At 38.2% G+C, this 17,288-nt stretch overlaps 1 protein-coding gene across 3 annotated transcripts in view; it reads right to left on the minus strand.

The window, feature by feature from the left end:
• The window catches only part of SLC5A12 (solute carrier family 5 member 12), a 53,650-nt gene extending 45,235 nt beyond the window's left edge, over positions 1 to 8,415 (minus strand). For 2 of the 3 annotated variants that reach the window (XM_082476621.1, XM_082476620.1), the window contains exon 1: positions 58 to 8,414. In XM_082476621.1, coding sequence (XP_082332747.1) covers positions 58 to 396 — 339 coding nt within the window. In that variant the 5' untranslated portion in view covers positions 397 to 8,414. Of the gene's footprint in view, positions 1 to 57 lie in introns of all 3 variants that reach the window. The other variant, XM_082476622.1, reaches the window with a different exon arrangement.
• Between the last annotated feature and the right edge of the window lie 8,873 nt (positions 8,416 to 17,288).

The following is a 17,288-nucleotide window of genomic DNA, read 5'->3' on the forward strand; positions in this document are numbered from 1 at the left end:
TGGAGGGGAAACAGCGACTACCTCCCAAAGTGAAGATGAAGGAAGTAGTTGTCTTACCTCATATGTGCTGGTGATGCCAGATCTGTAGAACACAGGGAGAAAGAGCTCTGATGTGAAGATGATAACAAATGCGTATGCAATGAAGAAGAGGATGAAGGATGCCCCAAAGCGGTAGACCTCGGCCGGGGTCCCCAGGACAGTGACAGCAGACATGAAGCTGGCTGTCAGAGACAATGCCACGGGGCCAAAGGTCATTTGCCGTCCCCCAACCAGAAACTCCCTTGAAGTTGCCTTTTTTCTCTCCCTAATGGCAAAGAACACCCCAATTCCAGAGGAAATGACAAAGAGGGCTGCAAAGACTACATAATCCCAAACTTCAAAGTTCTTCACCTCCATGCTGGGAAGTATGGCACCAGAGAGTTGCTCTCAACCTGGTCTCAGGGAGAAGTTCTTTCCAAAAGCAAAGCTCAGTATAGTAGACGCTTTTCCAGGAGAGGAGACTGTGGTTGTGTGAAGAGAATGATGACCAGAGGCACTTGTGTAGCACTTCGGAAACCAAGTTGTACTCAGGGAAGATCTCAAAAGTTGAGGACAAAGAGGGATCTGGTAGTGGTACCAACAGATGAGAACTTGAAATCTGACCCTGGCCTGGAGCTGTCTTTTCCTCTGCTAAAGCATATGCCACAGAGAAGGAATTCAGATGTGTTCCGAAATTAATAACCACCGGGGGTGGAATGGACTTGCCAGATAACATGCTCTTTAATCTCCTAGACTTTTTTAAACTTAAGGTTAAACATTACTGGGAACCATAGAAGTGATACAAGTTCACCACCTCAGCATTTTTAATGAGTGAAACAGAATCTGTAAAATGCCAACACAACTATCACCTGTATCTTCCTTCTGAGTGAGGGAGGGTGAAGGTGTGTACCTGCAACTCCATGAGACGGTGGGTGTGGGGGAAAAGGAGTAAAGAACGAGGGATCAGGAGACCTTTGCTCAAGTTGGTGCAAACTTAAGTGAGCTGTGATATTGCTGATGAAATATTTAACCCCTCAGAGCTTCATCTGGAACATGGCATAATAACACCTCAGAGGGTTATGATGAGTCTTTAAGTGTCTCTGACTTTCTGACCCTCTTTATTCTGATAATAATTAGCTATTATGTGTGCTTATAGTGAAGCACCCTGGAACATAATAGAGTTGACTCTCTTTTGACTCTAGGCTTCAGAAAATAAATTTACCAATAATTAACAAATCGTTTGTAGTCCTCAGTTTTATCTTTTCTGTCTCTCCTTCATTTTGACCCATTCACAACTCTTGTACACAGAGGTTAAGTTTTAGTTAAGACCAGGACAAATGAGAGAAAGAAGGTAAAAATCCAGTTATAGATTCTTTTTCTTATGTGCCTTAAAATTATTTCTTTTTTATTTTTTTAATTTTACATTGGAGTATAGTCGATTAACAATGTTGTGTTAGTTTCAGGTGTACAGCAATGTGATTCAGTTATACATATATATATACATGTAGCTATTCTTTTTCAAATTCCTTTCCCATTTAGGTTATTACAGAATACTGAGCAGAATTCCCTGTGCTATACAGTAGGTCCTTGTTGGTTATCTATGTAAAATATAGCAGTGTGTACATGTCAATCCCACACTCCCTATCTATCCCTCCCCCCCAGCCTTCCCCACTGGTAATCATAAGTTCATTCTCTAAATCTGTGAGTCTGTTTCTGTTTTGCACAACAAAGGAAACCACAAACAAAACAAAAAGACAACCCACAGAATGGGAGAAAATATTTGCAAATGATGCAACCGACAAGGGATTAGTCTCCAAAATTTACAAACAGCTCATGAGCTCAATATCAAAAAACAAACAACCCAATCAAAAAAATGGACAGAAGACCTAAATAGACATTTCTCCAAAGAAGATATACAGATGGCCCAGAGGCACATGAAAAGATGCTCAACGTCACTAATTATTAGAGAAATGCAAATCAAAACTACAATGAGATATCACCTCACACTGGTCAGAATGGCCATCATCAAAAAAATTTACAAACGATAAATGCTAGAGAGGGTGTGGAGACAAGGGAACCCTCCTACACTGTTTGTGGGAATGTAAATTGGTACAGCCACTATGGAGAGCAGTATGGAAGTTCCTTAAGAAACTAAAAATAGAACTACCATATGATACAGCAATCCCACTCCTGGGCATATATCTGCAGAAAAACATGGTTTAAAAGGATACACACACCCCAATGTTCATTGCAGCACTGTTTACAATAGCCAAGACATGCAGGCAACCTAAATGTCCATTGACAGGTGAATGGATAAAGAAGATGCAGTACACATATGTGATGGAATATTACTCAGCCATTAAAAAGAATGAAATCATGCCATTTGCAGCTACATGGTTGGACCTGGAGATTATCATACTAAGTGGAGTAAGTCAGACAGAGAAAGACAAATATCATATGATGTTGCTTACATGTGGAATTTTTTTTTTAAATTTTACACTTTATTTATTTATTTATTTATTTTTGGCTGTGTTGGGTCTTCGTTTCTGTGCGTGGGCTTTTCTCTAGTTGCGGCGAGTGGGGGCCACTCTTCATCGCGGTGCACGGGCCTCTCACTGTCGCGGCCTCTCTTGTTGTGGAGCACAGGCTCCAGACGCGCAGGCTCAGTAGTTGTGGCTCACGGGCCTAGTTACTCCATGGCATGTGGGATCTTCCCAGACCAGGGCTCGAACCCGTGTCCCCTGAATTGGCAGGCAGATTCTCAACCACTGCGCCACCAGGGAAGCCCTGGAATTTTTAAAAAAATGATACAAATGAACTTATTTACAAAACAGTAATGGATTCTTGATTCTGCTCCTATTAGACTCTGTTTATTGTTCTGAAGTACCCCCAGCAAGCTTCTGGAGGACAATTTCTCTACATCATTCATGCTTCTCCTGCCTTCTCAAAGGTCTTCCCCAACACCATCCCTACAAAACCAGTATGTTCCACAAGATCTAGTTCATGTCTATCTTGCTCTGTGGAGCCTTCCCTGACTCACATCTCCTGCTGCCCTCTCCCCCAACTCCTGTAGGAAGCAGCCTCCCTTGTTACTCACTTTTTACCTGAGAATATCCTCACCTATTTTAAAGAATCTCTATGTGTATGTCTGTATGAGCCAGTCAGCAGTTGTAGATGACCAACTCATTGAAGGCAGAGGCACAAGACCTGGTCCAGAGTGCCCAGTATGTAGTTATTATGTAGCTATACATAGTTAGCTATTGTAGAAAGTAAGGAACTCATCCAGAAAGCAAGAGAAGAAAACAAAAATTATCCATAATGTCCAAGGCCAGAAATATTTCCTATCAAACAGAGGAAACTTTAATTTTGTTTTTGACATCTGAGTAACTGAATGAATCTTTTATTATTTGTTTAGTCTGGGTACTGTCTGCACTCCCTACTTTGATCCATGGATTTGAATTTGACCACACAAAGCTTTGATGGCTGAAATATGCTTTTAGTTGCAAATAAATGTGCAAAAACTCTGCCAGGAGTTGTCTGTGTCCTGTTGTTTAAATTCCTCCTCTAAGTTTACACAGTTGATATAATCAGGGTTAATGGGAAAAATAGGTCTTTAATATTTTGTCTTAACCTTGGCTTTTACTAATTTGTACCATGGGGTATTCTAATTATATAACAGATTTTTATTTGTTAACAGTCTCAGCAGAAAATCAGAGCTCCAGCTTTCAGAAGCTTGACTATTTTATGCTTTAATATTAACATCACTTAAGTGTTAATGTTCAATCCACAAGGCATGTGGACAACTTGTACAAGTCTGGTGAATGTTAATTCAAAACACTATTATTACATCAATGAGGTCCCGAGGTTAAATACTAGAAGCTTGTAGCTGAAAAGTTGATGAGTACTGCTGATTCAATTAACCTTCATCAAGAAACAGTATTATCTACATGACTTCCACTGGTCTTGGACTTCAAAACAGTGGGGAAGCAGAGTGGCTAATGGTTCGGGATGTGAACCTCATGCCTCTCACAGTAAAGTATTCCTTGCTTCCAACATTTTGCTGATTATAAGGCACAGCATTAATGTATTAATTTAATTCTCAGTTATTCTCTATTTCTTTACACTTTCTGCCTTTGGTAGTATCCAGTGTCTTCATACTCTCTGTCTATCCCATTGAAACTCACTCTATACAAGGTTCATGCTGATTATAAAGCATAACACCCATTTATTCATAACTTTTCAGGGAAAACAAAAAGCCAACACATTCAATGGCTATGTAAGTTAGAAAGTACATCCCTATGTCAGAAATACTAACATAGGAGGAGAACAAAGGAAAATGTGCTTCTTTGGAGAAATCTCAGTATCTCCTGCACCCTCTTGCAGGGGCCTCCAAGGCCACCACCTCTACTTTATTCCTTTAGTGTAAAGCTGGGACCCTTGTTAGAATGTAAACACCATCACCTGCCACACATACACTCACACACACACACACACACACTACCTTAACAAGGCCCAGCTACTCAATTACCCTCTTGTCTAATAGGTTAGGTTCATAGTTGTGATCATTTGTAGTCTCTGTAGTGTAAAATAATTCTGCACCTGGCATAGAGTATTTATAATGGAAAAGAGGAAAACAGTTGGACATTGAATGCTACCAAGGTAAGGGTGGGGGGAAGGGTAAAGAACTGGAAGGATAGGGTATCCAGGGAAAAGAACCACTGTTGCAATATTCCTAATAGCAGGCTATGCACACCATGTTTACATTGGCCTAGGACAGAAAGGAGAAAAATAGGACAGGACTTGTCCATTTTGAGATTGCATTATCACTATATTACCTTTTCGTGGCTGTTATTTTGTTTTGTTTTGAATTTGGACAGGGAAGTGGTATGATCAGAACTGTGCCTCAGAGAGATTAATTCATTCTAATAATTTTACATGATGAATGAATTTTTTAATCCAGTGGACATTATTAAGGGTGACTCAAAGAACTCCCCACATGGTAAGTAAGCTGCTTAAATCAGGTTTTAAAAGCAGTCCTCCCCATAAAGTTCTTCTCTCAATGATCATGCCTATCAAACCAACCCCTAGGAGACAAACTAGTGTGTCAAGCTACAGTTGAACAGAAATTATCGTGGTTTTTTTTTTCAAACTGCAAAGGGACTGCACCCATTTTTCTCTTCCAAGGGAAATTGAATAATTCCTATCCTGAGGAAGAAAATTCTATATAATTCTTACAGAGACTGATGAAGAAGGGACCACATCCAAGAATTTTATCATGAGAAAGAAAAACTATAAATCCAGAGTTTCTGCTCCTCCTTTGAGCAGAAGACAAGGCCTGGAGCTCTGCTGTAGAAGTCTCTTGATTAGCTGGTATTTTTATGAATATAGAAAGTTTAGGTTTGAGGAGAAAGTGAAGAAGCAAAAACTCTGCCTGCAAATTAATTAATTTTTTTTTCTTCTTTTACCCTTGGGAATGGTGTTAGAGACATGGCATAGGAGTAAAGACAAGGAAATGGTACACAAATGTGAATGGAGTCAGAGACATTTCTCAAAACTAGTGAGACTGTCTCAGTATAAGGGAGAGCCAAAGGGATTTTAACAATGGAAATAATTAATATTAAATTTATTCTAGCTTTGTTGAGATATAATAACATATAACATGTGTAAGTTTAAGGTGTACAACATGATGATTTGATGCACTTATATACTGCAAAATGGTTGCCACAGTAGGATTCTGTAACATCTCCATCACTCCACATAATTACCCCTTTTTGGTGAAGGGAAGGGTGAGAACATTTAAGATCTACTCTCTTAGCAACTGTCCAATATATAATACAATATTATTAACTATAGTCACCATACTGTCCATTAGACCTCCAAATAAATGTTAAGTTTTAGCCATGTTGTGCTGGAGTGTAGTTCCCGTCTTTTCTCCTAACCTTTAGGGAAAACCTCCTGTATCACTGGTATTGTATTCATGTTTTATCATTTAATTAAAGGGGAAAAAAAAATCTGTGTTCATCTTTGATCTCAAAATGGAGCAGGATGACATAATATTAGTGAAGGAAGAGAGACACGAAGGAGATTGAGAACCCGGAAGAAACAAAAATTGGAGAAAGAGCTCCTGAGAGCTTTATGATCTTTGAGGTTAAGTAGGGAAGACCACTTGGTATTCTATCAGAGTCAGGATATGGAGATTTCTTTCTTGTCTTTCTTTTCCCCCCACCCTTCTCCCTCTCCCCTCCCTTCCTTCCTCCCTCCCTTCCTCCCTCCCTCCCTCTTCCTTCCTTCCTTCCTCTCTTTCTCTCTTTCTTCCTTTCTTTTTCTTTCTTTTCCCCTTCCTTCCTTTCCTTCTTTCTTTTTTTCTTCCAAATAGTAAAGAGAGGAGTGATCTGAAAAGGCTGGAAGATTTAGGGCACCCAAGTGTTGACATTTGAATTTCATTCACATACTCTCACTAGAAAAGTATTTGTTTCCCAAGCCCTGATGAGATATAGTGGAAAACATTCTTTATCTGCAACAAGGACCAAATTTCTTTCTCCACCCTCTCACTAAACAATCATGTGATTTTTGGACACATTACTGATTTCTCTGGTTCTGAGCTACCACATTTGAAAATGGTGTATCATGTTAATAATTAGATAATTAGATTAATTTAAGTAACTAAGTTACCTTTTCAAGACTGCTCAAATGTCACCTTCCTTGACCAAACAACCTATTTAAATTGCAAACAACCACATTCTAAATCTCTACTCTCTTCATTCTCCATAAAATGTATCTCCTACTAATATACCATATAATATTTTAAATGTTAACATCTCCCCACTAGCATATAAGCTCCATAAAGGGCTCTATTTTGTTCTCTGAGGTACTCTTAGTACCTAGAAGTTTCTGTCCCATAGTAGACACTCAACAAATTAAATTATATGACTTCTAGGGGTTTCTTTCATCTTTATAATCTATGTTTAAATCTTGCTTTACTGAGAAAAAAGGAAAACTAAAAGAAAATTTTCCAAGATTTTTTTTAAAAAGCTGAAATATTTATCTAACTCCAAACACGTTTTCGCATCTAAATAAAAACTGAAATTTATATTTCGTTCTATTAGATTCTCAGAGTTCATTATAGCTATATCTGACAGTAGTTAAAACTTTATTCATTCATTCTACATACACTTAACAAATTTGAAAAATGGTGATTTGCAAGTTTAAGAGGCAAATTTCAGAGTCCAGCAGAGAACATCATTTAATATTAAAACAGACTAATGGCACCACACATCTACAATAAACAAGTAGAACACTTAAAGTGAATGTCTAGTTGGGAGGGTAATTGAGCGTGAGGCTCAAGGTCCTTTGTTAAACATCCTTAGATACCAAGCAACCTCTCCATTTTAGAATGCCAAAGGGGAAAACCACCAGCATGATCTACTATGAGTTTGATTTTGTTAAATAAGCATAAAAGGAAGGAATTCCTTGTTTGGTTCAGGCCATTAAAATAGAACTTTTGAATAAGTTTCAAAAGGGGACAGAACCTACTATGTGTCTGAGACTTTCATATATCATATCATTTTGGTCCCTTTACAGCTATAAAAATCTGTTAAAATAAGTGTCAATAGTCCCATCTTGCAAATGGAAGAAAATGCACATAGAAGTGCTTTGTCCAAATCAATATCAAGTTCACACAGTCACTAAGCGGTGGTTTTATCCTCAAGTCTAATTCTAGGTGACTAAAATCTATGCTCTTTGTACTGAGTGTGTCTTACAAAGACAATTTCTACTTACTCACTTTTCCAGCTTTGATGGGGAGACTTTTCAAAAGTAATAGAGAAAAATCTGGGGTTATCTATCCTGTCAACCTGAATGTGGATAATCAACACATCTCCAGCAAAACAGAGCAGTGATAATCAAGGTTCCTTGCGTTGATCCTGTGATATTGTCACATCCTCAAGTATCTTATAAATAAACAAATAACATTTCAATTAAATTCAAGCAAAATTTAATGTTGAGTGATTTTTGTTATTCAGATTCTTTGGAAATATACTCAAACATACAGTATAGTTAGCAAGCTCAGAGGCAATTTTATCAGTTACCATGGAAACCCTTTAGTCCCTCATTTCCTATCAATTCCAACGTTCCTCATGCTATCCCTGCTATCACTAGGCACAACCATGAATGAATGACTTTTGTATATTTCTTAAACTGAAATTAACTGGTTATGTTTCATCACTAAGAATATACAAATAAATATGTCCCAGCCTCAAAGGCAATGTCAAAAGAAAATTTCGCAAAATGTGTAGTACAATGGTAATTACAATGTATAGTTTTCCAATAGGCACTTGTTTGAAGCCATGATTTGGGTGATTATGTTCTCAAGTGTTTAGTGACAAATAAAAGACGCTGTTGTCCTCTTTAATAAGAAATCAAGATGGTAATAACGGAGGTCCATCCACACTGGTCACAGGTCATTCCCTCTTCTTCAAGTGTTGAGTTTCTCAGTGATATTTGTGTGTGCCTTTTGGAATTCTATTTCTAGGAAATAATTCTTAGAAATTTTATTCTAATTCTATACCTTCTAATTTATTCTAAGACTTGCTTTCCTTACTTGGTAAGTTGCCAGGTCCTGGATGGTATTTTATTTTGGTTCATGATACATGGAAAATACGTCATAGAAAGAACTCCCCTTAGAATTCAGTTTTTCAGTTTTCTAAAATTTCAATTTTTAGAAATTGTTTAAATTAATTATAAAATATTCTTCTTACATTAAAAGCAGAAAGAACTGAATGCAAATGTCATCTCAGTAATCTACCAACCTTATGACCTTGGGAAAGTTGTTTTATGTCTTTCATTCTTCAGCATGAAACTCAGGATAATGCCAAAGCACACACAGGGGAATAAGCTGGTGCAATTTGCCAGCATGGCTTTCTGCAGGAGGTCAGTGGGCATACCTGTAAAAGTTCCATGTAAAGATTTTTAGCTGGTCCTCGCTTGATGGGGACGTTGAATTTATTTTATTTATATCTCTTTTTTTTCTTGAAGCTTACTCTCAGTGGCCCTGCTTATGGTTTGGGGGTGAATTTAACAGTCAAGTGATTGACACATACTTAAGTGTATCAAGTGAAGTGTATAAGTGATAGCTCTTATTCTTAATAATGAAGACTGGAGAATTTGAGTCACAGCTAGGCTCAAATTTTTCCTCAGGTATTTATTACTTTTATCACCTTAACAAGTTATTTCATTTCTTTGATACTCAACTCCTCATCTTCAACATAGAAATAAGACCCTTTTCATTGTATTGTTTTCTGTATTAAAGATGTATGTCAACTACCTTATGCAGAGTTGGGCATATTATAGGAACTTCAGTAATGATATCTATCCATTACCTCTATGATTGACAACTATCACATTTCAGCATTTGCACCAGGTACTTCCAATAGTATCCTGGGAAGAACAAAACCTAGACAAATAACATAGGAGCTACCATACTATCACTCATAAATATTTATTCCCCAACCAGAGGGACAGAAGTCATATTTCTGATTTGCGGTTCCCTTGGCTTTTGCTCTATTCTTTGTCTTCAATGTCTAGATTATGGAAATTTTCTCAATTTCATTGCACTGGTGATATTCATCATTTTGTACCTTTTGTAACACTTTCTTCTTTCTTTTCAAATGAGCACTTTGTCAATCCTAATCCCCCAATCCGTCTCATCCTCCCCTTCCCCACCCCCGTGTCCACATATCTGTTCTCTATGTCTGTGTCTCTATTCCTGCTCTGCAAATAGGTTCATCTGTACCATTTTTCTAGATTCCACATATATGTGTTAATATATGATATTTGTCATTCTTCTTCTGACTTACTTCACTCTGTATGACAGACTCTAGGTCCACCCACATCTCTACAAATGACTCAATTTCATTCCTTTTTATGGCTGAGTAGTATTCCACTGTATACACGTACCACATCTTCTTTATCCATTCATCTGTTGTTGGACATTCAGGTTGTTTCCATAACCTGGCTATTGTAAATAGTGCTACAATGAACACTGGGATCCATGTGTCTTTTTGAATTATGGTTTTCTTAGGGTATATGCTCAGTAGTGGGATTGCTGAGTCATATGGTAGTTCGATTTTTAGTTTTTTAAGGAACCTCCGTACTGTTCTCCATAGTGGCTGTATCAATTAGGATTGACATATATACACTACCATGTGTAAAATAGATACCTAGTGGGAACCTGCTGTATAGCACAGGGAGCTCTGCTCAGTGCTCTGTGATGACCTAGTTGGCTGGGATTGGGGGGACGGGTGGGAGGGAGGTCCAAGAGGGAGGGGATATATGTATATGTATAGCTGATTCACTTAGTTGTATAACAGAAACTAACACAACATTGTAAAGCAACTATATGCCAATAAAAAAATAAATTAAAAAACATGAGCTCTCTGTACCTTGGGATGAGAATCTCCTTATGAACGTGCTAAAAATTTTAGCTCAGCTGAAATCTGTCAGGCAAGCCTGCAGCTGACTTTGTTTGTGATGCTGTAGGTATTTGCAGCCATTATGCTTTTAAGTAATTTCTTGTCATTTTTATACATTAGAAAAGCAAGTGTATGGCCCATTTTTCAAATGTTTTAAGCCTTCCAAAGTCAACATTATTTCAGTTCCCCCATGAAGCAAAAACGTTATGGGATATAACAACTAGAACTTAGGGAAGAATGTATAAGAAAGCACATTTGCAAATGATCTTGCTGTGCACTATATTTTTAAATTGTAGAGGATTAGAAAGAAAGGTTTATGGGAAAACGTTAACAGTATCAGTGCCTTCATGGGACAAACATGAGTTGAAGAAGCTAATTTCTGCTTGTTTTAAAATATATCTATGCATGGGAATGCATATACAGATGAGATTTTAATATGTGTTTACCTGCTACATTTCAAGTTCAAAATGCCACTTATTGTCCCTGCCGAGTAAAATTGTTAGACTTTGCTTGAGGTCTTTGAGGTCTGTCTGGAATTGCTGAGGTTTTTCTAATGGGAAGGCATGGGTTAGTAGCAAAAATCATCAATTGGGAAAGATATACTGTGACATTTTAAATCATAAGCACTTTTGATAACAATTTTAGAAAAATATATTGCAAGCCAAATAAATGCACAATTTTTATTTTTAAGAATTCATCACCAGCATAAATTAAAAGGCTGTGTATAGTATCCCTGAGGAAGGAGGCTTAGGGTGGAGTGGGGAGGGCACAATTAATCCTAAGGTGCTGAGGATGTCACCAAGTGAGCTATTCACCATTTTCAGTATTTTTAAAAATATCAGATCAAAGCAATTTGGGATTTGAAGTGAAAGGAACTGAGTTTGAGCCAAGCTCTATTGCTAATCTGCAGTGTGATCTTGAGCAAAACAAACAAGCAAACAAATTTAAAAAGTCACCTTTGTTAAAATGAAGATGATACTGCTTACCTCAAAGGGCTGTTGTGAGGTTTCCGTACTATTATGCATTATAAACTGTAAAAGCATTACACAAGGATGCTGGCATATGCAGTCAGAGGGAGACAGGGAGAATAATAGAATCTTGTGCTTAGATATCAAATAGAACTGAATTGCATTTTGCTATATTATTTACTAACTATACAACTTAGTCTGATTACTTAACCTCTCTTGAGTTTCCTCTTTGGTAAAACAAGAATACCTTGCAAGGTATTTATGAACAACAGAAGAGATCACCTAAATCAGTGCCTACCACACAGTAGTTTTTCTATACATATTACGTGCTTGGTTTTTTTTTTTTTTTTTTTTTTTACCATGGGAGTATGAACACAGGAATCAATGTAGTAAAATAAGCACATGTTGAGTGCAAGCTATGTAAAAGGGTTAAAGCTTAGTGCTGAGGAAGCATGCAAGGGCAAAAGAAGTCTGGTTCATGGTCCCAGGAAAGCTATTATCTAGTAGGAGTGTGAAGATGAAAAGATAAGATCTATAAAGACATGATGTAATTTATGATTCATCATCTTAATCGGGAACACTGACAGTGAAAATGGTGCTACGATACTGGGGCAGAGATTGCTGTTGTAAGCAAACCAAAACCTATGGCCACCTTCTCTACAGGGCATATGTCAGGCACTGGGAAGGGAGAATAAATTCAGCTGACTTTCTCCAGTTGCCTCAGATCAACTTTTAGGCCAGTGATATTTTGTTTCTGATCACAGGAGGATCCAGAATGTTCTGGTTTCCAGCCCCCACATTCTGGCAGTGTCTCCACTGGGTAAATGCTTGAGATCCAGAAGGGGCACATCCTCCAACGTCTTGTGAAAAAACACGCTCCAAAACAGGATTCTCACTGCAGTGGAGGAAAACCTACACACTGCAGCTGATTTGCTTTGATGCCCTGATTTCTGCCACTAAGCCTGACTTCTTAATATGTCTATTTTTAGTCACCAAGGAATGAAAATGCACCTAATGCCCTTGGGATTAAAGTTAACCTCACCGTCAAAGGAGGAAAAGCAGAGAGCAAGTAGAACTCACAGTACTGCTATTAAAAACATTTGTGCTTGATTTTGTCTTTGTGTTAAATCGAGAAGCTTCTATATAATTTATGTATAAGAATCAACTGAAAAAACAAACAAAAGAATCAACTGACACTGTTCCTACTCAAAAGGAACAATTCTATTTTTAGGGATGGTGGCTCTGTCTGTCCATTTATTGTATGCCTTACATTCTGTTTCCCTAAGAGAGGCCTCGTACTTGATTAAAGGATTCTGGTTTTGAGTAACAACCTGAACTTGCAAATCTAAATTAAATACAAAAAAGGGGGGGGGGGGAAGATTTTAAAAACCAGTGAGTGACCTTGTCAGGCAGAAGTAAATATTTTTAAGAAGACAGGGTATCGTGGTGGACAGCTCATGACTTTGATCAAATCTGGATTCTTTCCCAAGTTCTGCTCTACACTACAGCTTTGAAGAAGGTTCTGAAAACTAAGACTTATTGTCCTCAGCTGTGAAATGAGTATAACACTATGAAAGATAGTCATTTGTATTAAATAAGATAATGCTTGTAAAGTAGTTAAGATGATTAATACAGTACTAGGCCTACAGGTGGGTTAACTCAATAAATGGTCTTACTGCTTAGGATATAAAGTTTATAAATATGCATCTTATAAGAAAATCTTACTTCACTAAAAAATTTAAAACTTTTACTTAGCAATTTGCACACTACCAAGACAATCTTCCCTTCAGTTAAAGATTTATTTTTGGACTTCGGCTTTTGTTAATAATTGTTTTATCTAGTAAGAAGATGTTGCTGCCTAGCTATACCAAAGGTCACCGATCACAAGCATAAGACATAAATTTAGCTGTGACTTCATAAATTGTAAAGTTTCATTGCAGGGAATAGTCACTGAGTGTGAAGGAAAAGTATCAATATTACTTGTGAGAATAAAAAAGACATTCTCAACAATTTTTAGAATCTGAATCATCTTGGATAAAACATTTCCATAAATTGATTTCACATCCCATCTTTCCAGGGAATCAAAGGCTCATTGAGGGGGCATACTATGCAATCTTGTTCCCAAGTCCAGCCCATGGGAAAGAGCTTACAGGAGGGAAAAGAGAAAAAAAGAAATGTACCTTTATTATGTGCTGATCAAAGGGCTACACACTGCATGACAAACTCAAATATCATCTGAGGTCCCCTTGTTTCTTGAAATGTAATCTTAATTTTCTCAGAGCCCCACTAATTAAACTACCTATGAATACCAGGAGACATCTGTACAATTTTGTTAATTCTCAGGAACCTATCTTTTCTATGGTCATCTGTACCTCCAGTGAGAACATAAGACTAGATAAAGGAGAGCTTGGGGAACCTGGGGAAACCTCTGTTAGGTAACACCTTGGCCAGGACTCCAGGGAATGGTGCAGATTTACTGCTAGGATGGTTCCTAGAAGATCAAAAAAAGTAATGGCGCTTGATGAAAGAAGTTGAAGTCTGCATCACCAAGGCAGATGGTGGGGAAAGGATAAAATGGCTCAGGACCCCTATCTAATCATAGTAAAAAAATCAGTCAAATGTAAATTGAGAAACATTCTATAAAACAAGTACGCCTCAAATCTGTCAAGGTTATCAGAAACAAGGAAAGTCTGAGAAACTGTCACTGCCTAGAGGAGGCTAAATAAAAAGATGACATAATGTCATGGAATATTCTGGATGAGATCGTACAACAGAAAAAGAACATTATGTAAAAATCAAGAAAATCCAAATAAAGTATGGACTTTAGTTAATAAAAATGTATTAATAATAGTTTATTAGTTGTGACAATTGTAGCATCGTAGTGTGAGAAATTAATAATAGGGGAAACTGGCTGGGGGATATATGAGAACTCTGTGCTACCATTGTACCTCTTCTGTATACCTAAAGCTATTCTAACATTAAAAGTTTATTCAGAAAAAAATAGGCTCGGGTAAGTGAGCAAGCTGGACATGTATGTTACAGGCAGCCGGAAGACTCAGCAGAGGATTAGGCTTCACCAGAGGGGCCCTGAAGCAAAGAAGCTAGATGTCAGCCTTAACTGCCAGAAACTAAGATGTCACAATCGTTATAACAAATGGCAAGGCCAGAGTGGCAGTCAAGGGGGCTTAAATCAGTGAGAATTATGGACATGTAAATAGAGGATAGTGCCTCTAAGGGTAATGACACCTGGAGATCTGAGGAATCAGCATGTTCCCTAAAGTCTGAATTACTGTGAGTCCCCTGGGTTCATTAACTCACCTGGTGGTCACTTCCTCAGTCCATGAATGTGTACTTGTGACTGACATCCTTGGCCATTGGCGTATCCACCACACTAAGTCCCTTGGCCTATGGGGTAATTACCAGCACAGTAAGGAAAACAAGTGGAAACCTCTGAAACTTCATCCCAAGCCTGGCCAAAATAGTAAATTTAAAGCAATATCACATCCCAGAGGAGATGACAGAGAGATTAAAACATTACAAGATTTAAGGAAAGCGGGAATGAGAGTCATTCTCCTAGTTCTATTTCATTTGTTAGACTGAGCTCCTATAAAAATCAAATGGATCCTGGAGAATGGTGCAGATGATCACAAGCTCAACCAAGGAGTGGCTACAACAAGGGTTACCATGGCAAACAAGATATTTCTGTGACAGTAGATTGATATAGTATGACTTTGGGTACATGGTTTGTGACCATTAATTTGGTGAATGTATTCCTTTCAATCCCATCACAATTGAGGATCAGAAACAGTTGACACTCACAGTAAAGAGATGGCAATATATTTACAATTTTAACCCAGAGTTATGTTAACTCTCCTTTTCTTTGTCATAATATAGTAAAGAGATTTGGGCTTTTCTGACATCCTGCAAAATATGACACTGATCTAGTATATCATTGACATCACATTGATCAGCTAGAATAAGAAGGAGGTGACTTACATGCAAAAGTCTTTGAGACATAAGTGCTACAGAGGCACGTAGATCAACCTGAAGAATATTTAGAGACCTGCCACCATAGTGAGCCAGAGGTCAGAGATGTGTCAGGACATTTCTTTAAAGTAAAAGACAAATTATGAATCTTGCATCCTCTTCCACAAAGAAATCTAATTCCTGGAAATCTCTTTTGTTCTGGAGGTAACCCATTTCACAACTAGGAACACTGCTCTGACCCATATATTGCATGCCATGAAAGAATGTCAGCATCGACTGGGAACCAGAGAAATAAAGATCTAAGCTGCAGTGTAAGCGGGCCTGCCTCTTGGGTCACATGATCTGCCAGAATCTATGATTTTGGAGATGTCATTGGTGGAAAAAGATGTACTAAAGAATTTGTGTCAGACCCCTGTGAGAGAATCAACACGTAGACTCCTGGGTCCTGAACCCTGATAGAGACAGAAATGTTGGATATTTTTGGAACTTCTCATCATGAACTGGATGGATGGACCAAGTCATAAAGCCAGGCAGTAGTGCCAACTGAAATCCATTAGAAGACAGAACTATTTTTTATTCAGGATTGAGTATAGGAAGAACCAAGTTTGGTTTAAGGATCGGTCAACTTGGTATGTAATGGAAAACAAAAATGGACAGTGGCTGCAATATAGCCTCCCTTAGGGTGGCCTCTGAAGTAGCACTGTTACTCAAGTAGATCTATAAGCCACTTGGTGGCAAGTTGATTATTTTGGGCCCCTTCCAACTGGGAAAGTGATTCATTCTCAGAGAGTGGGCATTTAATCCAAATGTGGGTTTTTCTTTTCTGTCCACGGAACATCAGATAGCACCACCCAAAATGGGAATACTGCTTTCTCTTCTTGATTCGCACTTATAAACTTGCACTAGGGCTTTTAACGTGGAGCAGACTTTACTAAAGCTTTGGGAAGATGAGGGTGGGAGGGTTGTTTACATAACCACATGCCAACAACTTGAAACTGAATACCATCCATCCCTTTTCGGTGTGTTTCTCCTTGGGTTTTTCCTGCCTGGGACTCTCTGCACATCGTGGACCTGGGTGGCTATTTCCTTTCCCAAGTTAGGGAAGTTTTCGACTACAATATCTTCAAATATTTTCTTGGGTCTTTTCTCTCTCTCTTCTCCTCCTGGGACCCCTATCATGTGAATGTTGGTGCATGTAATGTTGTCACAGATGTCTCTTAGGCTGTCTTCATTTATTTTCATTCTTTTTTCTTTATTCTGTTCCACAGCAGTGAATTCCACCATTCTGTCTTCCAGGTCACTTATCCATTCTTCAGCCTCAGTTTTTCTGCTGTTGTTTCCTTCTAGTGTATTTTTCATTTCAGTTATTGTATTGTTCATCTCTGTTTGTTTGTTCTTTAATTCTTCTAGGTGTTTGTTCTTTAATTCTTCTATGTCTTTGTTAAACATTTCTTGCATCTTCTTGATCTTTGCCTCCATTCTTTTTCCGAGGTCCTGGGTCATCTTCACTATCATTTTTCTGAATTCTTTTTCTGGATGGTTGCCTATCTCCACTTCATTTAATTGTTTTTCTGGGGTTTTATCTTGTTCCTTCATCCGGTACATAGTCCTCTGCCTTTTCATTTTGTCTTTCTGTGAATGTGGTTTTCGTTCCACAGTCTGCAGGACTGTAGTTCTTCTTGCTTTTACTGTCTGCCCTCTGGTGGATGGGCCTATCTAAGAGGCTTGTGCAAGCTTCCTGATGGGAGGGAGTGGTGGTGGGTAGAGCTGGGTGTTGCTCTGGTGGGCAGAGCTCAGTAAAACTTTAATCTGCCTGTCTGCTGATGGGTGGGGCTCAGTTCCCTCC

The sequence above is a fragment of the Balaenoptera physalus genome (genome assembly GCF_965194825.1).
Source record: "Balaenoptera physalus genome assembly, chromosome: 10".
Lineage (NCBI taxonomy): Eukaryota > Metazoa > Chordata > Mammalia > Artiodactyla > Balaenopteridae > Balaenoptera > Balaenoptera physalus.